The 25,617-nt window shown below is 44.5% G+C and overlaps 1 protein-coding gene across 13 annotated transcripts in view; it reads right to left on the reverse strand.

The window, feature by feature from the left end:
• The window catches only part of CACNA1B (calcium voltage-gated channel subunit alpha1 B), a 333,802-nt gene that overhangs the window by 190,595 nt on the left and 117,590 nt on the right, over positions 1-25,617 (reverse strand). For all 13 annotated transcript variants that reach the window (XM_080990744.1, XM_080990755.1, XM_080990754.1 and 10 more), the window contains exons 4-6: positions 19,611-19,702; positions 13,427-13,579; positions 9,301-9,488 (exon numbers count right to left, since the gene is read on the reverse strand). In XM_080990744.1, the coding sequence (XP_080846870.1) occupies positions 9,301-9,488; positions 13,427-13,579; positions 19,611-19,702 (433 nt within the window). The remainder of the gene's footprint in view (positions 1-9,300; positions 9,489-13,426; positions 13,580-19,610; positions 19,703-25,617) is intronic.

Consider the following 25,617-nt stretch of genomic DNA (forward strand, 5'->3'; position numbering starts at 1 on the left):
TCTAACAATGTTTATGAGGGCAGCAGACTAGGGGTTGGATGGTCCAGAAGCATAAGTGGGTAGAATTTAATTTTATATTTGTACAGTAAGGTTTTTACACAAACACAAACACACACACACACCCTCTGTCTTCAGTCCAAACAAGCAAAAATGCATGCTTAGAGTTCCTTCCTTCCTTCCAGGCAAAAATACTCAGTGAGTTGCAAAGCAAGGCTGGTGAGGGGTGTGGCCTGAGGAGAGTCTCAAGGCTGAGACAGAAGAAACCTGGATGCCCAGATGTAAGACACATAGGCTGGTTTTAGGGTCTCCTTCTCCCACCATATTAATCCTACATGGATTCCTCAACACCTCCTGCTTCTTTACTAAATACACTAAGATGGAACCACTTCTTCTAAAATGGGTTGAGGCCATTTGTGTCCTTCCATCAGAAGTTATTCCTCCATTTTGACTCCTCAGAATCTGCCTTCAGCCAGAACAAACAAAAATAACATATGAAGAGCCTGCTAAATCAGGCCAATGGCCTATCTAGACCAACATTGTGTTCTCAAACCAATCCTGCAAGAAGGACCCAAACACAAAAGCACTCTCACCTCCTGTGGTTTCTGGCAAGTCGTATTCAGAAGCATTACGGGTTCTGGCCATGGAGGCAGTGCATAGTCTTTGTGGCTAATAGACAAAGTGTTGGTGCTGACCTTTAAAGCCCTAAACAGCCTTGACCCAGTATACCTGAAGGAGCGTCTCCACCCCTATCATTCAGACCAGACACTGAGGTTCACCTCCGAGGGTCTTCTGCTGGTTCCCTCACTGTGAGAAGTGAAGCTACAGGGAACCAGGCAGAGGGTCTTCTTGACACTGGCACCCTCCCTGCAGAACACCCTCCCACTACACAACTTTTAGAAGACATCTGAAGACAACCTTGTAGTGGGAAAAGTTTTATGTTTAATTTTTTATTATGTTTTTATATATGTTGGAAGCTGCCCATAGTGGTTGAGGCAACTCAGCCAGATGGGTGGGGTATAATTATTTTTTTTAAAAAAATGTTGTTATTGTTAGCCAGTTTTATTTAACATTTCTTACATTTTTTCCTGTAGAGAGAGGCTCTATTTCCCAACATGACCCAGCCAGCAAATGAAGTGCTTTTGCTCCTGTCAGGCAGAATGAAATAATTACACTGGCTCCTCGCATAACCCCTTTTCCATTGCAGAGCTGGCATTTTAAGTACATAAGGAGAGCCTGGCTCCTGGATTGTGTTAAATGGCCCATCCAGTCCAGTATCCTCTTCTCACAACAGCCACGCAGATGCCCATCGGAAATCCACAAGCTACATTTGAGTACAGCAGCATGTCTCCTCATTTGGGAGTTCTGATACTGATACTGATAGGCATACTGCCTGTAACATTGGGAGGAGAACACAGCCATCACAGCTACTAGCCATTGATAGCTGTATCCTCCATGATTTTGTCCAATCCTCTTTTAAAGCCAACTAAGGTTAGTGAGGGACACGGGTGGCGCTGTGGGTTAAACCACAGAGCCTAGGACTTGCCGATCAGAAGGTCGGCGGTTCGAATCCCCACGACAGGGTGAGCTCCCATTGTTCTATCCCTGCTCCTGCCAACCTAGCAGTTCGAAAGCACGTCAAAGTGCAAGTAGATCAATAGGTACCGCTCCGGCGGGAAGGTAAATGGCGTTTCTGTGCACTGCTCTGGTTCGCCAGAAGCGGCTTAGTCATGCTGGCCACATGACCCGGAAGCTGTATGCCGGCTCCCTTGGCCAATAAAGTGAGATGAGCACTGCAACCGCAGAGTCGGTCATGACTGGACCTAATGGTCAGGGGTCCCTTAGCTTTTTAAGGTTAGTGGTTTAATCAAAAAATAGTGGAGAGTACCACGACAATTATACATGTGCAAATAGTACTCAATGCAGGATCACATAAAACCACAGTTCACAAATTATCATGAATGCACAATAAAAGGGGCATCTGGAAACCCTTCCAGAGTGAAAACTACAACCATTAGGAGGTGTCAGTACATTAATACACCCCGGCACTAACAAGGATGAATGATACAAAATTCATTCACCTTGGTGCTCCTGCAGACCTACTAAGCTGCCGTATTCATGAGACTGCCTCCCTGCCACTATTAAGCTTTAATTCACCATCAGGAATTATAGGCTGGCTAAGAACTGTTTCCTTTATCTTTCTCCCTCTCCTCCCACTGCCTTTTTTTTAACCGCCTAACATGTTAATTAAGAATAAATTACTATCAAAGCAAACATCAGTTGCTGCTGGAGGAGGGTGGCATAAAAAGCAGGGGAGGTCCACAGCTCAGTGGTAATATTCCCCTTTACATGCAGAAGGCCCTCAGTATCTCCAGGCAAAGACTCATCTCTACAACTCCAGAGAGGCAATGTGAGTTAATGCAGAAACCATGGAGCTGATTGACCAGTGGCCTGACCCAGTATTAGGTGGCTTCATGTGTTTCTGTTGTGAGGTATCCAGCCTCATATAACCAACATGCTTAACTCTAATGAATGAAGGGGTTAAGACCACAGAGATCACATGTCTGCCTTGCCAGGCTTAGCTAGGTCACTCCCCTTCACCTTGGAAGGAAGGCTTACTTTGTTCTCTCACATCCCACCATGGGTCATTCCATATCAAGTGATCTAAAAGTCAATTTAAAAAAAATAATAATCCACACCCTCAAAAATGGGATGAGATGAAAAATTAAAATTTTAGATTTAAACTTAGTTTTGATCACTCAACAAGTGTAGAAATTATAGAAAATATTAAGAAATTTAGATGACATGAGGTAAAAAAGTTTGGATCACTTCATATGAAATGACTCCCACAGGAACACTACCAGAAAGGAAGTCTAAGCTGTATGCTCCAAGCTTAGACCATGTGGCTTAAGCAAGCTATCTCTGTGTTTCTATACAAACATTTGCCATTTTAGAACCTCAGTTATACTGCCCGTCTTTTCTTGCTGCTGTGTGGAAAAGAACATCAATCTGACCTTTGAAGAGTTTGTAAGTAAACAATTTTGAGCTTACCAAATGTGTAGCCACTTTCTATGTGGGAATATTGGGGAACTTTGGAAGCAATTTAGAAGGGGATATTTTAAAGGTCTGACAGCCTGTACTGTATTTCTATGCTTTACTTTGCTGCGTGTATTGTGATTTCAAATCTCTGCTGAGGCTCCCTCGCTAAAGAGACCTGGATCTAGACATCCAGGGAATTCTTTTTTTATATCCCTATGCCTATTTTATTCCTTAATTAAAATGCAAAAAAGACCACCCAATTTCTGTTTCATCGAGCCTTTTATTCAGGACCACGAGGACCAAAATCTTAACTTTAGTGTATTTGAAATGCAGTAGCATATCTGACAGACTGCAATGTAAACATGCAGGTTAAATTGAATGTCTATAGATCTTTCTGAACATGGTCTGCTCCTACTTATGGAGCTGTACTACACAAGTGATCCAAGGGTTTTCTGGCTCTTAGGAAGCTGCCTTAAACTGAGGCCATAGCTCAGTAGGAGTGCACTTGCTTTTCTTGCAGAAGGTCCCAGTTTCAACCCCTGGCATTTCCAGGTAGGACTGGGAAGTACCTCTATCTGAAATCCTAGAGAGCTGCTGCCAGCCAGTGTAGTCAATGCTGAGCTAGATGGGTCTGACTCAGTTTAACACCACTTCCTATTCTCCTAATTTAAACCATTTAAATCCATCCTACAACCCAGCAAAAGGGAATTTTATACAAAAATGCTGCAACACCAGATGGATTGTGGTAAAAAGGTCTGGGAGAACAAGAAGGTCTTCTCAAAGCACCTAAAATACTATGGCATGGACACCAGGTGAATCTCCCTAGGCAGAGCATTGCATGGCGAGTTCCCACCCCCAGTGGAAATAATGACACAATGATTAAGGTTAATAAGCTAAATAAGGCCACAACATTTATTGGTTACAGGTGATGAGGGGTATTGGCTTAGGCATTGGTCCTAACTGACTATATCCGACTTCAGCCCGTCCGCTAGAAGTCCGGGAAGGGTTAACCACCAGTAGGGGGAATCCTCCTGATGCACATCAACTAGGAACTCTCTCGGGGTCACCTCTAGGGGGCGTGCCTTCGGCCCTCACCTCTCCAGGCTTTGGACAGGGCCACGCCCCCCAGAATCCTTTATCGGACTACCCTTCAATATGTGGGGCAGGTGATGGCGTAACCTCCCCTCTTCCATCTACAGAGCAATACTAATGCCTAACCGCCAATACCAAGAAAGTTATGACGATTTGCTACGAAGCAGGTGAAAGCCAAGTGGCTGGTGCCAATTTGCCAAGTGGAAAAATTCCTACCAAGCCCCTCAACAGCGACCAACCAAGGTCCACAGCAAGGTCAAAGAACGAAAACCTTATAGGGCGGGAGGGTGGGAAAAGCAGGAACAGCTGGTAAGCGGCAAAGAGGAAGATTCCCAGCCGCGTCCTGCTTTAAATAAGGCAAGCCACACCCCCAGAACCAGCCGATTGGCTGGCCAGGAGGTGACGCGGCTGGGAATCCCCCCAATCGTGTGGGGGCTGGGTTCCAGCCGCAGCGCGTGTGGTGGGGCCGTGAAGCCCGCAACTCCACCTCCTCTGAAGGGTGGAAGTGGCTTTCCAGAAACTGGGCACCACTACTAAGGCTGTCTCCCTAGTAACTCTACATTAGGTGCAGGAACCTAGAGAAGGGCATCTCAAGATCAAGTCTTACTTACTTGCTTCCCATAAGCATCTGGTCGGCCACTGTGAGAACAGGATGTTGGACTAGGTGGGCCTTTGGCTTGATCTAGCAGGGTTCTTCTTATGTTATAGATGCTCCTGAGCAGGTCCATCTGTCAGCATACATGGGTTGTGTGATTTCCTAAGCCTCCCATCCCTGGTTATTGAATTGGGAAGCCTAGGAAGTGGCAAATCCTACCCACACTGGTCTTTGGTATGATCTAGCTGGGCTTTTCTTACATTCTTAATACATGCTGTTCTTTTGAAATCTAAATTCTATGGTGGTTATGTTTTACCTCCACTGTCAGAGGTAGTTGCTGGGAATTACAAGTGAGGGGCGCGCTCTTGTATTCAGTTCCTGGCCATACATGTGGATTTTCCATTGGGGCATCTGGTTGGCCACTGTGAGAACTAGACTAGATGAAGTGCTGGACAAGATGAGCTTTTTGCCCTGATCCAGCAGGGCTCTTCTACTGTTCATACCTGGCCTCGTATAGATAGGAGAAAGTTATCCATCATTTAACCTGGCCTCAAACGATTTAGGGCTTCAGAAGTTAAAAATCAGCACTTTGACATGGGTTTGGAAATTTATTGGTGGGTTTAAAAAAAGTTGTGGGCACTCTCATGGTGGATAAGCTTTTGCAATAAGTAAAATTTGGACTGCAAATAAAACATTATCTCACAAAATTAGTGACCATTAATAGAGTTCTTGGAAAATGCAAATTTTAGTTGCATTCAACCACTTATTTACATGAGAATATCTGCTTATTAGGTAGAGATATGTGATTTGTTCTTGATTACTAATCACTGACAAAGACTAATTAATGGTATGAGGGGGGAAAGGGTGGTTTTGTTTTATACTGAAACTTTAGAACAGTCAAGAACCTGTCCAAAAATATCAGTGTGTCCAATGAGTAGCAACTTCATTTAGTTTTCCCATGCTTCCCATGTTGTGCAATTCTAAACAGTGTTACTTATTGAAAGTATAGAACCAGATGTTTGGTGGGTGGAGTGGGAGAGGGGTTAGCAGATTTCCCAACAACAACAATTCCCAACAACAAACCAACCAAATAGAAATCATCTCATTGCTTACACCCTGTATCCTTGGCCGAGTCTCCTTAGGAGTCGGTAGTTCCTACCTACTCAACAGCAGCAATTCATTTATGATGATAAAAGCTGCTCAACAGTGGAAGAGGCTCCCTGGAAAGGTGGTGGACTCTCCTTCACTGGAGGTTTTTAAACAGATGTTGGATGGCCATCTGTCAGGGATTCTTTAGCTGCAAGAGATGGACTAGATGAGCCTTGGGGTCCATTCCATCTCTACAGTTCTATGATTCTATCAATCTGCCTTAGTTCAGTAATGAACAGGTGCAAAGACAGGAGTCCTTTAAGGGCATTTACAAGGATGAAACATGACCTGCCTAAAAATGAAGTGAAGGGGAGGAGGACTTGGCCAAAAAAGAAGAAAGTGTTATTCGTCCTGTGTGCAAAACAGAAATCAATCCAGCGAGTATGATCAGTCCACAGATGATACATGATTAACCACATTTATCTTCTCATACACACTGAACAAAACGGGGTGGAATAGCACAATGACAACACAACTTGCATAATTAGTTACATAAATTATGAAAGTTGCACAGTTGGACCTGAGATTTAATAAATATGTTTCTGAAAAAGAAGAACTGCAGCATAACAGAGGCAGCGCTGCATGTGATGAATACAGGGTGAAAAGAAAAGTGATGCCTTCTTACATTTCCAGCTGCTGCTACTTTATAGGGCTCAGTCTCAGCATGGTGGTTGCTGTAACAACAGCAGAGAACTGTTCTCCTAAGCCACTGCCTAATGCCCAGGCTTATGCCTGGTCCTGCCCTGCCCTGCCCTGTATCCAGCATGAGCCTTGCTTTGTACCAGATGTTAACTCACCTGAGCTCAGCACTTGCGTCACGACAGTGGCCTTTGGAGCAAATCAATTCAAAGAAACTTCTTTTTAAAAAGCTAATCCACAATTAAGTGCTGCTACTTAACCCAACAAAAGCTTGCCAAGAAACAGAAGGTAGAGCTGAAGAAATCCACTCACAATTTGACAGCATTTGCACATCTTGGGAACAGCCAGATCTGTCATATGCCCCAAAATTATTTCTTGGCATACGAAACAACTTCCAGCAACTTCATTTCCAGAATAACTACTAAATTGGCCATTTCTTCTAAACCATACACTTAGGGACAAAACAAATAGCAGCAGGATGCTTATAGCCAATATCTTTGTGAGTCTGTGGTTTTTAAATAAGACCCCCTTCTAGCTTGTTGACAATATGTTGGTGTCACTGACAAATGTAACTGCATTTAAAAAAAAAAACACAACAACAACTAAGGTGTCAAAGCATATTATGGACTGGTTTCCAATAGTCCTTTATGGTAGTTTTTGGGGAGCACAATGCTAAATAAGTTCAGAGAGGAAAGGAAAGATTGTCCAATGCTGCGTACCAAGTCTTGCTATTTTCCACCAGCCACTGCAAAGGCCATAACTCTGGGACAGGGTATCCACTTTGCATTTTTGCACACATGTTGTGGTTGGAGAAGTGCAAACTTCAAAGGATAGCTGTGTTCTGGTGCACATATAGTTTCAGAAAATGAGAATTAGGTAGTTTTGCAATAAAGTAAGAACCAAGTCGAGATTCTCTCCCATCCCTTAGAATGTCAGAAAGTTAAAGCTTCAGGGTTGCATTTAACAAAGTTCTATCCACAACAGACCCAGTGAAATTAACATACCTGTCATGGAGAAAGTGAATAGAGAAAAGTTTTTCTTTCTCCCTTGCTCACAACATTAGAACTTGTGGACATCTAATGAGCCTGAATGTTGGAATACTCTTCACATGTCACAAAGTTAAACTATGGAACTCACTACCACAGGAGGCAGTGATGGTCACCAACTTGGATGGCTTTAAAAGAGGATTATACAAATTCATGGTGGATATAGCTATCAGTGCCTACTAGTTGTCATGGCTATGCTCTGCTTCCACAGAGGCAGAAGGCTTCTGAAAAACAGCTGCCAAAACAACAACAACAACAACAACAACAACAACAACAAACCACACGCAGGAGGGGAGAAGGTTCTTGTGCTCAAATCCTGTTTTGTCAGTTTCCTACAGACATCTGATTGGCCACTATGAGAGCAGGATACTGGGCTAGATGGGCCCTTGGCCTGATCCAGCAGGGCTCTTCCTATATTCTTATTTGCCTTTTTGTGTGTTGATGCTGCTGCAAGAGAGTGGATGGGGGTGATCATGTACTGCAGTAAGTGGACTGGACCCTTCAAGACCCATTCCAGAATGCATGTCTCTAAAATCCTATGTCACTCTCTGGCTGCAAGCACAGAAGTTATTGCAGGAATGTTTATTCCTCTCCCCCCAAACACGCACACACAAAATACCGCTCATCACATCACCATTTCAAGAATGGAGCTCTCCACCCCAAGGTTTTCTTCTGAAAGCCCTTTTGCCTCATCAATGCTTCAATCTCCCTGCCTGCAGCATAAATCACGTCTCAGATAAAGTCTTGCTAGAAAGCTTTCTTCAGCTTCAATTTCTTCAGGCTGAGAGATAGTGACTGCCACAAGGTAACCCACCAACCTTCCTGGCTGAGTGAAGATTTGAACCCTGGTCTCTAAATTCATAGTTTCATATAATTGTAGAGTTAGAAGGGACACCAATGGTCATCTACTTCAACCCTCTGCAATCACAGCTAAAGAGTCCTTGACAGATGGTCACCCAGCCTCTGTTTAAAGCCTCCAATGAAGGAGAACCCACCACCTTCCAAAGAAGTCCATTCCACTCTTGTTGTCAGAGAGTTCTTCCTAATGTTTAGTTGGCATCTGCTTTCTTGTCGTTTGAATCCATTGGTTCAGATCCTATGCTCTCGAGCAGCAGAAAACAAAGTTGCTTCACTGGCCTGATCCAGTAAAACTATCCTTATACAGTGGTACCTCGGGTTACATATGCTTCAGGTTACAGACGCCACTAACCCAGAAATAGTACCTCGAGTTAAGAACTTTGCTTCAGGATAAGAACAGAAATTGTGTGGTGGCAGCGGGAGGACCCATTAGCTAAAGTAGTGCTTCAGGTTAAGAAAAGTTTCAGGTTAAGAACGGACCTCCAGAATGAATTAAGTTCTTAACCCAAGGTACCACTATCTTATCTGCATTGTCTTGATAATTATCTTAGGTATACTGTGAGGGAGGGAGGTTAAATAGTAAATAGTTTTGTGGATATTAGAATGTTTTATGATTAACTGGTCTATAAACCATTCTCAATGAAGAAATAGAGCACTGAATGCAACTAAGTTACATTCAGAATCAAATCCATGGATTTAAGTTAATTGTGTCTACTAGGGTTGTATCCATCTAGGTCAGTCACACTCATCAATGGGTCTACATTTGATACAACCCAAAGCCTGGGTTGGTCACCAGGCCAGGGAAGACTGTTCTGCAGTGCAACAGAGTGATGGAATCCCTGCAATAGAACAACAAGCTTCACCAACATGGCTGGCGATACTTACATTGTAGAGAATGTCAGTCCAACCCTCCATCGTGATACACTGGAAAACAGTGAGCACAGCAAAGAGGATGTTGTCGAAGTTGGTGATTCCAAAGTTGGGGCCCTCCCAGTACTGCTTGCAAATTTCTCCTTCTTCACATTGCCTTGCAGGCCTCTCCTCTCCACAGGGGAAATCTCCCAGCCTCTCCCCTAAGAATAAGGAAGGGGAAAGAAGGGTGGTGGGTGAACAGAAGTAATCTAGAGCAGAGTTGGAGAACACATCAGGTCCAAGGAGCAAATTTTGGACAATGGGTTGGTGATGGGAGAACAAGATCTGCCCAATGTGGGGTGCCTTCTATGTCAACTTTTAAACGCCTGCTGAAAACTTTACCATTCTGCCAGAATATTGCCCTTCAGAATACTGTTATACCACTAGTCCATCTAGCTTTGTATTGCCTACACTGACTGGCAGCAGCTGTCCCTGGTTCTGGGAGACACTGGGAATTGAACCTGGAACCTTCTATGTGTAAAATGGATGCACCTCTTTCATTCCCTCTTTGGGAAATCTCCATGGAGACACACAAACCTGTTCTTTTCATAAGTGAGCTCAGAGTCTAACTCCTCCCATCCCTCACCCCTTCTCATTTCCTTAGGGATCCCTACAAAACCAGGAGGCCACACTTTTTCTAGTCCAACACCAAGCAGGAATGAATTATGTACCTGCTTGGAATACTGCTTCTCCACAAGGACAGCTCCCGTTGCCTTGAACAAATGAGAGCAGGTTGGGTTCATATGCCTCCCCAGTTGCACAAGGGACTACAGCTCCAGGAAACTCCAGTGGACCAGTGGCCTTTTAAAGAACACCATTACTGTTCTTCTCATTGGTAGGGAGAAGGTAGCAGCTAGCAGGGCAGAAGGCGTGGAGGCCAACAATAGGTGGCACCCAAGCTAAGGACAGGCAGAGCCACCTAAGTCTTCTTGCTGAGTTCTATGTCCATTCCTGGACAGGAATAGCCTGCCCACTGCAGTCCATGCACTGATAACTTTGAGGCTAGATTACTGTATGTGGGGCTGCCCTTGGATCTCGCTCGGAAGCTCCAGCTGGTGCAGAATGCTGCAGTCAGATTGCTGATCAAGAACACGTGACACCATTGTTAGAGCAGCTGCATCTTCTACCGAGCCAAGTTCCAGGTTCTTGTTTTGATTTACAACCCCCTGAACATCTTGGGTCTGGGATACTTCAGAGATCGCCTGAAGCCTTCTATCATCTGCAGGAGCATCTCTAGCTGCTCCCAGAGATGGCGAGACTCATTTGACAACAACGAGAGAGAGAGCCTTTAGTGTCCTTGGCCCAGACCTGTGGAACCTCCTGCCAATAGAGATTCAGCAGGAGCCTTTTAAACATCTGCTGAAAACTTTTCCATTCCACCAGGCCTCTGCAGAGAATTAAGAGTATACCCCGCCCCCATGGTCTACTGATGTTCAGTTTTAATTATTTTGCTTTTAACTTTTTATGATTTTACTGTATGGTTTTATATTGCTATAAATCACTGTAATATATCTTTATGGTACAGCAGTACACAGATATTTTTATATAAATACATAACTGAATAAGAGGACAAAGCCACTTCCGAGCTAGAGAGGAGGTGGGGTTGCGGGCTTCACGCCCCCTCCATGTGTGCGGGGGCTGACTCTCAGCCTCCAAGCGACTGAGGGAATCCCTGGCTGTGTCATCCCCTGGCCAGCCAATCGGCTGGCCTGGAGGCGTGGCCTGCACTATTTAGTGCTCCCTCTTTCAGCCGCTTCAGCTGCTCCAGTTTCCCACCCTCCCTCCCTTTAGGTTTTCTTTCCGACATTGCTATGGACCTCGGTTGGTCGCCGTTAAGGGGCCTGGTAGGAATTTTTTCCACTTGGCAAATTGGCACCAGCCACTTGGTTTTTCACCTACCTCGTAGCAAATTGTCACAACTTCCTCGGCATTGGCGGTTAGGCATTGGTATTGCTCTGTAGATGGAAGAGGGGAGGTTACGCCATCACCTGCCCCACATATTGAAGGGTAGTCTGATAAAGGATTCTGGGGGGCGTGGCCCTGTCCAAAGCCTGGAGAGGTGAGGGCCTAAGGCACGCCCCCAAGCAGTGACCCTAGGGGAGCTCCTAGTTGATGTGCATCAGCAGGACTCCCCCTACTGGTGGTTAACCCTTCCCGGGCTTCAAGCAGACAGGCTGAAGCCAGATAGTCGATTAGGACCAAAGCCTAAGCCAAAACCGCTCATTACCTGTAACCAATAAAGTTGTGGCCATTTTTAGCCCATTAACCTAAATAATTGTGTCATGTGTCTTTATTTCCACTGGGGGGAGGCGGGAACTCGCCACGCAACACTGACACTAAGGAGGAAGGGGAAGCTGACATTCAGTTGTAAGTAAGAAGGCAGGCAGGTGGGCAGACTGAGGTTGGTGGGGCAGTGCCCAACAGTCCTAATAGACTGTTAGAGCAGAGGCAGTGCAGGGAGGTTTAAGGAATGAGTGAAGCACAGGTAGAGCTAGAAAAGGCACCTGCATGAAACCCTGGAGAGTCCCTGCTGACCAGTGTGGACAATACTGAGCTAGATTGAGCTCAGTCTGACTCATAAGGCAGCTTTCAAGGTTCCTATGTTTTAGAGGAAGAGCCATGTCTCAATGGTAGAACATCTGCTTTGCACACAGAAAGTCCAAGATAGAATCCCCAGCATCTCCTTGTAAGACACTGTGAGACTCCTGCCTGAATCCTGCAGAGCCACTGCCAGTAAGTGTATGGAGAACTCAACTAGATGGATCAATGGTCTGAGTATAAAGCAATTCCCTATGTCCCTGTATTTGTATGCCCCACTCTGAAGAATAAACAAGAGGGCCCCCAAATGCAGCAAAGCTGGCTCACCACAATTTTAATTAAGTAACAGAATATATTTTGGAGGAGAAGGGAGCAAGCCCAGAGTCTGAATTTACCTAACTGCACCAGTAATCAGAGTTATACAAAGCAGGGTGTGGGGAGGGTACAACCATTTAACTCAAGTCTTGCGAAGGTTAAAACTGAAGTCTGCAGTCTGTGTGCATTATGCAAATTTGCATGGTTTCTCTTGTTTTTGCAAAGTCTATTGTGGTGTTAAGAAAATGATATTCTACAGCAGATCATCTACTATGAAAATATTGATGGAAAATGTTCCCATACGCATCCCCATACGTATACATTGCATTCACTGGTTATGAAAAGGCCATCAATATTATTGAAACCTGGATTATACAACACACATGATGTAACTGCAGAGTTGATAGCAGACAAAACTGCAAAGAAATAGCAAAGAAAGCGACAGCAACATATAATTTCCATATAAAGACCAACCCAATACCTTTGAAAAGAAGCATAAGAAAAAGAGATAGCTTATCACCTAAGCCTCAAAAAGCTGGAATGGTCAGAAAAAGGAATCAATGTTAACAGAAGATATCAAAATAATCTATGATATGCAGATGATACAGTTGTGATAGCTAAGAGTCAACAAAAACTGCAAGAAATGCTGGAAGAATTAAAAAATGTTGGACTGAAGATGAATCGAGCTAAGACTAAAGTAATGTTTAATGAAGACAATTATATAGAAGGTAAAGAAACCTAGCAAGTTGAGGAACACATCTATTTAGGACATAAAATCATACTGGGTAGAAAAAAAATCCAAACAACATAAATAAAGATGAGAATAAAACAATTGTGGGTGGCTGTTGGAAAACTCAGCCCCGTAATGAAAAATAAAAACATTTCATTAGATTTGAAAGATGAAGTGTTCAATATGTGCATATTGCCAGTATGTGTTATGGAGTGGAGAACTGGACCGTGATGCAGAGGAACATGAACAGCTTAATAACAACACAACACAAAGATGGATGTGAAACACTGCAAAACAAACTAAGAAGATTCTGCTGCTGATAGGCAAGGCAAGGGGCACAGAGCTATCCATGGTACTGAAGCCCCCTTACCCACAAAATGACTGGTTAACAGACTTGTTTTAATTCTGCTTCCTGCTCCATTCCGATCCCCCAAAAGCCATTGCCTTTTTTATTTTAGAAATAGCCTTCTGAGTCCCATCCCCACCACACCCCTAGTGGACATTGATTAATCTCACCTGTTTCATTGTTGAAGCAGGTTTTGTGAAACTTCCCCATGTAGAACTCCAGCCCGATGATAGCAAACATCACAATGGCAAAGAAGAGTAGGAGCCCGATCTGCAGGAGAGGTACCATTGCCTTCATGATGGACTTGAGAACAACCTGCAAACCTGAACAAGAAGCAGAAAGCAATGTTAGCTATTTGGGGATATTTAGAAGGAGAACAGAGATTGGAACTAGGGGAGTTGATCTATTTACAGGCTGTGACATTTTAAAATATTTCCACTCTTAAGTTTCATCCACACTCTTTCCACATTAATCTACATTTTTTAAAAATGACAACATGAATATGTGTGTTTAAATATGTAATTAATAGCAGTGTGGACTAGCCACAAGATCCGGTTCATATCTGTCACTTCAGAGAGAAGCCTGATCATACAAGTCACTCTGTAGTCTGTCTAATTCAAGCTATATTTCCACCATTCATTATTATGAGAATAAAAAAAGATTTTGACAGAAGTAGGTGAAATTTGCAGGTGTAACAACCCTTCCAGAAGGCCAAACTACAGCCATAGACATCCAGAATTTGAGGGCTGGGGTCAAGTGGATTTTTAATTAAAAAAAAAAAAATTATGGGGGAAATTTGATGAAATTTGCAGCCATGGTCGCATGAACCCCACCAATCCTCAGAAGGGCAATTGCAGTGGTTCTCTCTCAAAGACAGCCTGTAAAATTTGGGGATGGGGACAATAGGAATCACTTAACCTCTCCTAGTGTTTTGGGGCAATCAGTCTGAAAAATGCTGACATGTGAGCTAGGTTGCCCCCGGGAAGCAAACCTGTCAAACTGCAGCCAAATATGTCCAATCACAGTTTTTTTTTTGTGCTGGAAGTCTTGAGAAGTCTTGAGAACTGATTTGAGTGAGGGGAGACATAAATAATATTTTTTTCGTAAAATGAAATGGAATTATCATCCACCAGCCCTAAACTAAGGGATTAGGGATAACACTATGCTCTAAGCCAGTCTTTCACAACTTTTGGTTCCTGACCACTAGCCATTCTGGCTAGGAATAGTGGGAGCTGTAGTCCAGCAACTTCTGGGCCCAAAGTTGAAAAAGGCTAAAAGGCGAAAGATCTATACGATCTGAGGTGAAACTAGAGTAGGCTGGGACTTCCGGGGTGGCGCCATCGGCAATGGCGGACTCCCTCTGAACTGGAGGGACTAGCTCCGCGCGAAACAGGTCTTTTCCGCTACGGCGAAGCGGGGACCCTTTTAAAAATCACAGGCGGATGAAGCCTGTGACCATGGGACTCGGCGGGCACCCTTAGCGTCCCCCCAACCCGCAAAGGAACCCACTAACGGGCTCCGAAGCGAAGAGGGGGAAGTGGCGCGGTGCTGTGAGTCAACTGCTATTTCCATGGAGCGTAGCCGCATAGCCGTTGCCGGAGAGCGTTGCCTTTTTCCTGGGACAACTTGGCTTCTAAAATAAGCACCCGTGAGTACTGAAACTTTGAACAATTGGACTTTAAATAAGGACTTGCGAGCAGAAAGGAATTGGACTTAAAAATTTACTTCAATTTGGTACTGAAACGGGAAGGTCTAAACAGGAAGTCAGCCTTCTGTTTCTTTGTAGATAGAATAAAGCAAAGACAACGTAAACTAGAGCTTAGAAAATCGCTTCTAAAGGATTGGCTTTCATCATTTAAAATCCTTGAACCCCCCCTTCGGCAGCAGGAGAAGAAGGGGGATCTTTTTCGGACTGTTTAAACCTGCAGAAGTGAGTTTAAAGTAAAGTAACTTTCCACCGTCCTGATCCTGGAGCGGGGTGTCAGGACTGATGTTTGAAGCTCATTGACCAGAGACAAACGTTTTTGACAGATAGCTAAAAGAAGAGAAACATAGTGATTCCACTGTTTCCTTTCGCATTTTAAAGGAACAAATATTGACAAAATATCTCAAAAAAGAAACTTTGTTGTAAGAACAATTAGAAGTTTTCCCCCTAGAGGGAGACTGGGAAACTGTAACTAATTCCAGGGAGCTTGCAGCTGTCACAGATTACAATCGTGGGAAAAGGCTTGTGACCTTGTAGGACAATGTATTCAGAAGCTCTGTTGTGTGCTCTCTGTAAAACAAATGCTCTACTGGAACAGTTAACTGAGAAGACGGATTTGATGACTAATGCGGTCAGAATTTTTGAACAGGCAGTGGGAAACTATATGGAGCCCACCCAGGAATTAAATCAGGAGTGTGCCCTGACAGAACAGATGAGAGAAGAGGATGTTGCGGAATCTTGGGCGCCAGAGATGGAGGGAGCTGCGGCCCAGCAGGAACATGAGCTTTTGGATTTGACAAATGAACTTGGAAAAAGCCAGATTAGGAAAGATAAAGTTTGGACTGGTTTGGAAATGGGGGGTTGGATAGACCCCCCTATGCAGGGATGTTTGGACTTTCCGAGTCTGGCAATGGGCCGTGAGATGTTTGGAGCTGTGGGGGCTCTCAATTTTGGAGGGATTCTGAAACATGTTTTTAAATACCACATGGAGTTTAGTCTGGACTATGGAAAAGGGGCTGATTTGTTGAAAAGGGTCAAAAACATTACCAAGCTGGAGTTCCCACGAGTGAAAGGTGAATATGAAGAAGAGCTGCGGAAGGGACATGGAAGAGATTTAAGGGCCTCGGATATAAGGTTACCAGGTTAATGCGCTAGATCGATGGGATAAAAAGGACTGACAAAACCCGGGACCAGGAGGAAGGGACACTGGATGAAGATTGGACTGTTTCTATTTCTTTTTTTTTATCACTAGGATTGTTTTATAAAATTGATGACTGTTAGAAAAATGTTGGAATGAAATTACTTGGCTCTAGCAAAAATGTTTAAAGAATTAGGCAAGAATATTATGGTTATGAGAAGTGGGTAAAAATAAGATTTAAGTTTTAAGGTTTTTTATAAGATAAGATGAAAATAGATTAAGGTATTGTAATGACAGAATATTATGAAATATGGAAAGGATTTGCTGTGATAATTATTAACTGGGATACAAAAAAAGGGAGGAGGAGGAGGTCAAAGAAAGAAGGTAATGAAAGTTGAAGATTTGAGAATGATGGTTTTATTTTTATCTGTTTGTGGTGTATTTTTGTTTTTTGAATTTGTATTGTTGGATGTGGCTTGTTTTTTTTCTTCTTTTTTGTTTTGTTTTTTTTTGTTTTTCCTTTCTCTGCTTTGTCTTTTTCTGTAATTTAAAAAAAAATTCAATAAATATCTTTTTTTTAAAAAAAAACAAAGTTGAAAAAGGCTGCACAAATAAATGCAAACTGGAGCTGAAAACAAGATATGAAGTTCTACTAAGAACAGACCCATTAAAATGAATGGGCCACAGTTAATTATGTCCATCAATTTCAGTAAATCTACTCTGAGCAGGGATAACATCTGGTGTAACCCATAACAATTAATGTAGATATTGGGGCACAAGGGGTTGTTGTCAACGGAAAGTAATTGGAAAGGCTGACACGGAGCCCAAACAGACCACCACTCTTCAAACTTTCCTGCTTTGGAGTGGCAGAGCTTGGAAAAGAGCTATGAGCCAGCAAGTGAAACTACTTTCACCTGCTGCTGAAGTGCTGTGATTGGAGATCCCTGGTAAAATATTTCCCTCTTGATTAAAAGCTATATGTGTCCATCAAAACAAACTACCCCCACCCCTTAACTCCCCACTTGAGCTGCACCAGAGCATTTCCACTACAGGAACTTGGTTTTGCTTTTAACTGCAGCAACAACAAAAATGTCTACAGAAATTTTATTTGGTGAACAAGTCGACAGAGGCTTCAGAGGGATTGCCACACCAACTCAGGAGGCCTTGTAAACATTCCAGTCTGAGTTGGGCAAGTAAAAAACTAAAAGATGAAACACCTGAGGTGTCTTGTTTCAACCAGATGCCTCAGATATCATCTAGATCTGTTGCACTCCTCTAGCGTTTAATGATGTATCTTATTACAAATGTACGAATTTTTTAATGCATTTTATCCTAAAATATGCAGTTTAAACACAACCTTGGTATACTTTTTTCAGCTGAAAACTGTATCACATAATTGAGAGAAGTGCAAATTCTGAGGGGTGTATGCACTATATAATGGTGTGTGTACTTTAATCCATACACAAGTCCAGATACATCTGATTCAGAATTCACAGAATCAAATTCCATAAGCACCCCTGATTTGTAGCTAGGAAATAATACAGGGACTCAGACTTAAGCATCGTTAAGTTGCTGTGGTTTTAATTCAAAGAACATCGCATTACAATAGGACCCACTGAATCTCTGGCTCAGATTTTAATTCAGCTCATGCATAGGCGGGGAGACAAGGGTTTGGGAGGGGGCTGGATCCATCACACCCCTAAGAGCAGGTGTTACCTAAAGTGACAGGCAGTGGCTTTTTGTGGATTCACACAGGGGTCTGTTTTAACCTAGGTCCTTTTGCATAAATACCCTTGCTGGATCAGGCCAAAGGCCCAACTAGTCCAGCCTCCTCGTCTCACAGTAGCCAACCAGATGCCCCATTGGGAAGCCCACAAAAAGGACCTGAGCAGAATAGAACTCTGTCTACTGGTGATTTCCAACAACTGGTATTCAGAGGCATCCTGCCTCCATCAGTGAAGGTGGAACAGCCTTATCGTCAATGGAAAAGCATCTTCTCTAGTACTGAGTGACACCCTCCCCTGTAAAAACAGAGCAAGGCTTCAAAACAGACCAGGAGCCAGGGAACGGCTCAAGGCAAATACATCTGATGTGAAGCATAAAGCTGCCACAGGGACAAAAGAAATTGAGGCTCCCTTCCCATCCTCTGAGCACGCAACTAGTTCTGCAGACCACAATCCCCATTTCCCCACTAATCAACAATTATATGATGATCAGCAATTTAAGAGGGGGGAACATGGGCTAAGTCAAGGTCAGAGGCCCCTTTTTTCAGCCCAAAGGCCACATTCCCTTTTAGGCAGCCTTCTGGGGGGAGGGTTGTCACATGACAGTGGTGGGTGGGGTCAAAGGCAAAAGTAGGTGGAGCAAAGATAAATTCCACACATTCAAGATAGAGTCATTAACAGAGCCCAAGGATACGTCTCAGTCAAGCCAAAAAATTAAAATAAAGGAGGAAGCAAAGCAAGGGTGGTGAGGATTCTGGCTTTAGAAAAGAGGGTGTGGCCCAGGGGAGTTCTGAGGGCCAGAGAGAGACGGGTCTGGAGGCCATATTGGGTTCCAGGACTAAGGTCCCTGATATCTGCAATAAGTTATGTTTGCTCCTCCCCATTTCATTGGTTCCTTTTCCTTGCCTATCCCTTGTACAAAACCATCCCTAGATACACAAAGGGGACACACAAACCTGCGGAGCTGTCACTCAACTCCCATGCCCTTCACCAAACAAAAAAGACACTTTAAATTAAAGCACAGGAGATAAGAGATGAAGCCAAGGAGACGGCAGAGTCAGATAATTTTATGCAGACATTGCAGAATGAAACAAAGCTGCCTTCACAGCCAGCGGATAGGAGCTCCTTGGCTGCAAGGACCCCATTCGCGTGCCAGGAAACATTGATGAGACGCTCAGGCTATAAAAACTCCAGGCACAGGCTTGAAATCCATAGGAAGAATTTAGTACTGAGCAAACTCTTTTCAACTTGACTTAAGCCATCATACATTTAAAGCACTGTGATACCACTTTAAACAATCATGGCTCCCCCCAAAGCATGCTGGGAGGTGTAAATTGTTAAGGGTGCTAAGAGTTAGGAACACACACCCCCATTCCGCTCATAGAGCTACAATGCCCAGAGTTCTCTGTGAAGAGGCATCAACTGTTAAACTACTGCGGGAATTGTAGGTCTGTGTGGAGGATAGGGGTCTCCAACAACTCTCAGCACCCTCAACAAGCTACTGCTCCCATAATTATTTGGTATCATATTGATGGAAGTTGCAGTTCAGCAATGTCTGGAGGGCCAGACATAAGCCCCAGCAAGCAAAGCTGATGGCTTGGGATGATGGGAGTTGTAGTTCAGCAGCATCTGGAGGACTAAAGATTCCCTAGCTCTTGGAAAAGTCAGGGCTGAGAAACCCTTTTTTGGCTCAAGGGCTGCACCCCCTTCTGAGCAACCTTGAGTGGGACACACCCTGGTGGGGGGCCAGAGGCAAAAGTGGGACATGGAAGTCATATTGTACTCACTTGGGATTCCTGATACAAGCTTCAGCGGCCTCAGTACTCGGACAGCTCTCAACGTCCGCAAGTCAAACTGAGCCCCAGCAGTAGCCAGAATCCTAATGGGAGAAGGAGAGAGAATGAAAGAAATTGTGTTAAGATGAGAGTTTTCAGGGCTCTGAATAAAAGCCCTAAACCACTGGAGCCGACTGGCTCACTAAAGCTGTGTGCACAAAGCAGTTTATTCTGTCTTCCTGGTGTTTCCCTAACTGTTAATTTCTGCTTCCACACAATGCAAACTCTAGTGGAATATAATGGAAGTTCAGCACTCATTTCCACGTTAATCGTTTCCAGGAAAAAAATCCACTGGCAACCCCATAAACCCCAAAAGATTATGGGAGTAAAGTGACAAACCAAGCCTTATGAGGAGTGGTTGAAGGAGCCGGGTATGTTTAGCCTGGAAACGAGGAGACTGAGAGGAGATGTGATAGCCATCTTCCAATGTCTCAAGGACTTCCACATGGAAGATGGAGCATGTGTGTTTTATCCTGCTCTGGAGGGTAGGACTCAAACCAATGGATTCAATTACAAGAAAGGAGATTCCAACTAAGCATCAGGAAATACTTTCCGACAGAAAGAGCTGGCTCAAATTTTAATTCAGCTTATGCGTAGGCGGGGAAACAAGGGTTTGGGAGAAGTCTGGACCGATCAAACTCTTGAGAGCAAGTATTGCCTAAACTGACTGGCAGTGGCTTTCTGTTCTAACCTAGGAGTTTTTGCATAAATACCCTTGCTGGTCAGGCTATTATTCTATGAAAATGTGGGGTGGTGAGATGGCATACAGTTCTTTCCTGCTGTTTTCATGGGGGAATCATGGGGGAACAGAAGGGTGAGGGAATAGCAACATTTCCCAGTGACATTGGTTGTTGCATCACAAATCCCGCCCCGCCCCCCACATGTGAATGAAATTGAAAGCAACATTCCACTATTTCAGTCAAAAAGCCAGAATTCCTTAATGCAACAGACACTGCAGTGTGAAGGGAGGGTTAGAAAACAGGACAAAAGCACTAGTAGGAAAACTAATGCAATATTCCTTATATACATAAACACCTTAAGCCAGGCCCCAGTTTTGGAACCTTTGCTCATCCATCATTTCAGAGGCAGCCTGGTATTACTTTGGTGAGGCCAAAGACTGCTCCTCAGTCCCCAACTAATAATTGTTCTGCACTACTGAAGACTCTACTTCAGGGGTAGGAAAACTGGTTGCCCACCACTAAAGGCCTGATTCCAGCATTATGCAGAATGAAACTGTTGATAGGATGATATCTGCCCTCTCCAGAAGAACGCAGTGATTGGTTGGGTATGTAAGTGGTGAGCAATCTCTTAGGTTAAGGTTACCAGATGTCCCCGTTTCCCAGGGACAGTCGCCATATTTACAAATCAGTCCCCATACAAAATCCATTGAAGTTGAAAAGTGTCCCCAGGTTCATTGAAAAAAATCTGGTAACCTTACCTTAGGTGTTCTGGTCACAAGCTATATAGGGCTTTGCTCACCAACATCAACACCTTGCTCACCAACATCAGTAGCTAATTAGAAACCAGTGCAAGTATTTCAGCAGCAGTATAATAAGATGCCAATATTCCTCCCCATGTTCATGCATGTTTCTGTGTGTGTGTGTGTGTTTCTCAAATATCTGACTTGTAGAGGCCAAAAGAGGAGAGTTGAACTCTGCAGAATGAAAATTCCAGAACTTTTTAACCAAAAAGGCAGAAAGTGGTGGGAAGGGAAACCGTGATGTACCCAGCAGGTAGGTGCCAGAAAATAGGGACAGTTACTGGTAAATATAGACCAGGGTCACCAACCCAATGCCCAAGGACACAGTGGCACCCATGAAGTCTTCCAGTGGTGCTCCTAGGAAAAAAGGAGGAGCCAATTGTGTGCAGGGCCAGAAGTAAAAATGGGCAGGTCAATAAATGTAAATGTTATCTTTGCACTATAAGATTTCTACGCACATACACACCCCAGTCTACCCACCATCCAGGCAAGGAAGAAACTTAATCAGAGTTCAAGGACGCATCCCGCCCGGTGAAAACACACAAGGATGATGTGAAGCAGGGCTGGTAAAGCTGGGAATCTGTGTGTCTGAGGGAAGTTCTGAGGGCCACATTTGGCCCACAGGCCTGAAGTTCCTAACCCCTACTTTTGAACTTGAATAGAAGAGGTAGGTGTGAGCAGCCAAGCCCCTTGCAGCGTGACACCCATCCCCAGCCGAGATGCTCAGTGTTTAGTTTTCCACTGGGATCAAATGTACACCATAAATGGAAGCAATTATATTTAGCGGGGGTGGGGAGGAACCTGGAGAGAATGAATAGGAAAGCGTGAGCTGCCAAAACACGAGCCCAAGCCACTGAAAGTCATTTGAACCAGTAACGATCACACTCTGACAGACATCTCATTCTGAGATTCTCACGCCAGCTCACTTGCTCACTTTCCTCCCTGCTTTTAATTGCTCATTTATAAAACATCGGTTGCCTGGCAGAAGCAAACACTTCACTGGAAAAGTTAATCATCAGATATTCTCACCAATGACAGAATTGGTCTCTGGTGGCTTTTGAGATGAAGTTGTGCTGTTCTCTGCCAAGGACCCAAACTTAGGAGCCAGTGAAGGAGGCTGATCAGCTCTCAAAGTTTAGATTTAACAGACACAACTACAGAGATGCAAGAGCCAAATGGGGAAGGGCCATAGTTCAGTGGGAGAGCATCAGCTTGGCATGCGGAAAGTCTCAGGGGCCAGGAGAAAGACTTGTCTGAAAACCTGGGAAACTGTTGCTATTAAATGTGAGCAATATTGAGCTGGATAGACCAATGGTTTGATACAGTATGAAGCATCTTACTATGTTTGAGGCACCATAGCTAATGGTAGAGCATGTGCCTTGCATGCAGAAGGTCCCTGATGTCTTCGGGTAGGGCTGGGAGGGTATACTTTCTGAAACCCTGGAGAACAGCTGCCAATCAATATGGACAATGCAGACAATGCTGAGCAAGAGGAGCCAATGGGTCTGACTCAGTGTAAGCCAGATTCTTATGTTCCTGGAAACATGTTCGCAGCCAGATGTCACAGCTACAAAGTCCAACTTTCCATCTTCAGGCTACAAGGCTGTGAACTTGGTGGAAGAATCAGACATCATGAGGAAATATGGTCATTATGGTCCTCATTGCCTTAGCAGCCCTAATCCAGGAGGGGGCCATTCTGTCAACACCTCTCTAGTCTGAAGAGGTCTCATTGCCATCTTCCAAGGACTTCAGTTGAGAAGCTCCAATGGGACAATTGTTTTCCCCTATATGGTGGGAGCCTATGGCTGCTGAATCAGGCAGTGCCCCTTCTCCCCCTGGGGGGCAGAGCTGCAGTCTTATTTAATGCTCGGTTGCTCATCCTGGGGTTATCTGTTGCTGAAGCACCGTTCTAAAGTGTCTCAACATGGAGCTGTCCATCCTGAATGCTAAACCCTGTCTTGACCAGAACACTCCATTAGAGCCATCACCTGGAACAGAATATTGGCTTCCTTGCAGCTTGAAGTGGGGAGCTACTCAGTACACCAGAAAATGATGAAGTCAGCCCTGAATAATATTGGCCAGTGTTCATACCAGTGCCTCCTAAGTCACCTGTGGAATGTCTCAGTAAATATTCCCTTAAAAGTTCACAATCCATGAGAGACACTGTGTTCTTCATGCTCAGATCCTGTGTGCATTAGCTCATTGGAAACAGGAGCTCTCTACTGTCCACACTGACTGGTAGCAACACTCCAGGGTTTCAGACTGGGGGCAGTTCCTGTTCTTTCTGGGGGTGTTGGAGATGGAAGCCATGGTCTCCTGCATGCAAAGCAAGTGCTCAGCCACTGATTGGAAAAATGAGAAACTGATAGAAACAACAATGAGAGGACAATCTATCCATAAAAAGGTAAAGGGACCCCTGACCATTAGGTCCAGTCGTGACCGACTCTGGGGTTGCGGCACTCATCTCACTTTATTGGCCGAGGGAGCCAGCGTACAGCTTCCGGGTCATGTGGCCAGCATGACTAAGCCGCTTCTGGCAAACCAGAGCAGCACACAGAAACACCGTTTACCTTCCCGCCAGAGCGGTACCTATTTATCTACTTGCACTCTGACGTGCTTTCGAATTGCTAGGTTGGCAGGAGCAGGGACCGAGCAACGGGAGCTCACCCCGTCATGGGGATTCGAACTGCTGACCTTCTGAACGGCAAGTCCTAGGCTCTGTGGTTTAACCCACAGCACCACCCGTGTCCCAATCTATCCATACTTTATGGTAAAGAGCACACAACTTAAATGCAATTTTGGTGCTTTTTTAAAAGTGCAGAATGGATCTAGAAACATAGGGAGCTGCCTTATACCAAGTCCTACCACTGGTGTATTGAAATCAATATTGCCTACACTGACTGGAAGTTGATCTCTGGGGTTTCAGAAAGGGGACATTCCCAGCCCCCAGCCCAGAGATGCTGGAGATCTTCTGCATGCAAAGAAAATGCTCTGCCAGTAACCTTTACCCCCCCTCCCCCTGCAGAAAAAGAATAGTGCAAAGCAGGAAGTTGCCTTAAACCAAATCAGCTCTTTGGACCATCTATCTCAGTATTGCCTACGCTGATCTGCAGCAATACTCCTGGATTTCAGATTGGGGAAATTCCCAGCCCTGCCTGGAAAACCTGGGGGCTGAATTAGGCACCTCTGCCTACAAAGCAAATGCTCTACCACTAAGCCCTTCCCAAACGAGAATGCATGCAATAACTGACAAGGAACAGGAATTGGCTGATCTGCCATTAGCCTCATCCACCCTACCTTTAAATGAAATGAGAGTAAGCACTTCTCTCTTTTTTTGGAAAACATTTTGCAGATTATTACCGAGAGCTAATGCCATTACTCCTGCCAGACTGCATAACAAGAGGAGCTCCTTCACAGCTAGCTCTCACTGGGATGCCGCTCTGAACTCCTTCACGGGAAAAATAATGCCAGTCCCCAAGGGAGAAGGGAGCAGTAATTAACCAAAAGGGCTTCTGCTAACTCAGTAAAATTCACATTCGAGCGCTGCCTTTCATTCAAGCATGCTTCCTTCTCCCCTACCCACCCCCAGTGATCCCATTGGAGCCTCTCTTTCAAGAAGCAAACATAGCTAGAGAACACACACACACACACCCCAGATGAAGAAGCATGGAAGAGATCAAAGGAGCCAAATGACAAGAATGCTTGGAGGGGAGCAAATGTAAGAAAGAACTAACCACTAAGAAGCCACTGAGGATTAAACAAGAAGACAACTAGGGAATGGAAAGGGTGGGAATCCAAAGCCTGTGCCAGCATCTGGAATACTTGGATAGTGCCATGGCCCCAATGCCATAGCAGGGCCCACTGCTGAAACAAACTCCTACCTGGCTTAAAGAAAAGAATATATCTAGGGCCCTGAGGAGACACCATTGGGTCCAGGTGAAGCAGGGGGAGGGCTTGCCCATAGACAAAGCAGACAGGTCAGGTTCAGGCTTCCCAGAAGAGTTTCCACCTGCTTGCCCAGTCCAAAACACAATCCCATTTGCTAGGCACAGGGGGAATGCAGCTTGTTGGATCAACGTTTTAGCTTGCCCAGCCTTGCCTGCCACCTGAGCTGTCCTCTATCCTTGGCCTACTTTTATGACGCACCAATATGAGGAATAAAGATTTAGATATTCAGTTCTGCAACCTGAGTTGATTCCTTCGTGCAGTAAAAGCCAAGATACATAGCCTGCTGAGCACTTGGATCAAGCTGCCACTTCATTTTATTTATCTTTATTGCATTTGGGTCTGCGAATCAAGCCTTACAAGGAACAGCTGAAGGAGTTGGATATGTTTAGCCTGGGCAAGAGAAGACTTGATACGACAGCTATCTTCAAATATCTTAAGGTCTGCTGTCACATGGAAGATGGAGCAAGATGGAGCTGCTCAAGAGAGTAGGACCTGAACGAATGGATTCAAATGAGGAGGGGAAAGGAGATT

This window comes from Podarcis pityusensis (genome assembly GCF_964106645.2).
Source record: "Podarcis pityusensis genome assembly, chromosome: Z".
Taxonomy (NCBI): Eukaryota; Metazoa; Chordata; class Lepidosauria; order Squamata; family Lacertidae; genus Podarcis; species Podarcis pityusensis.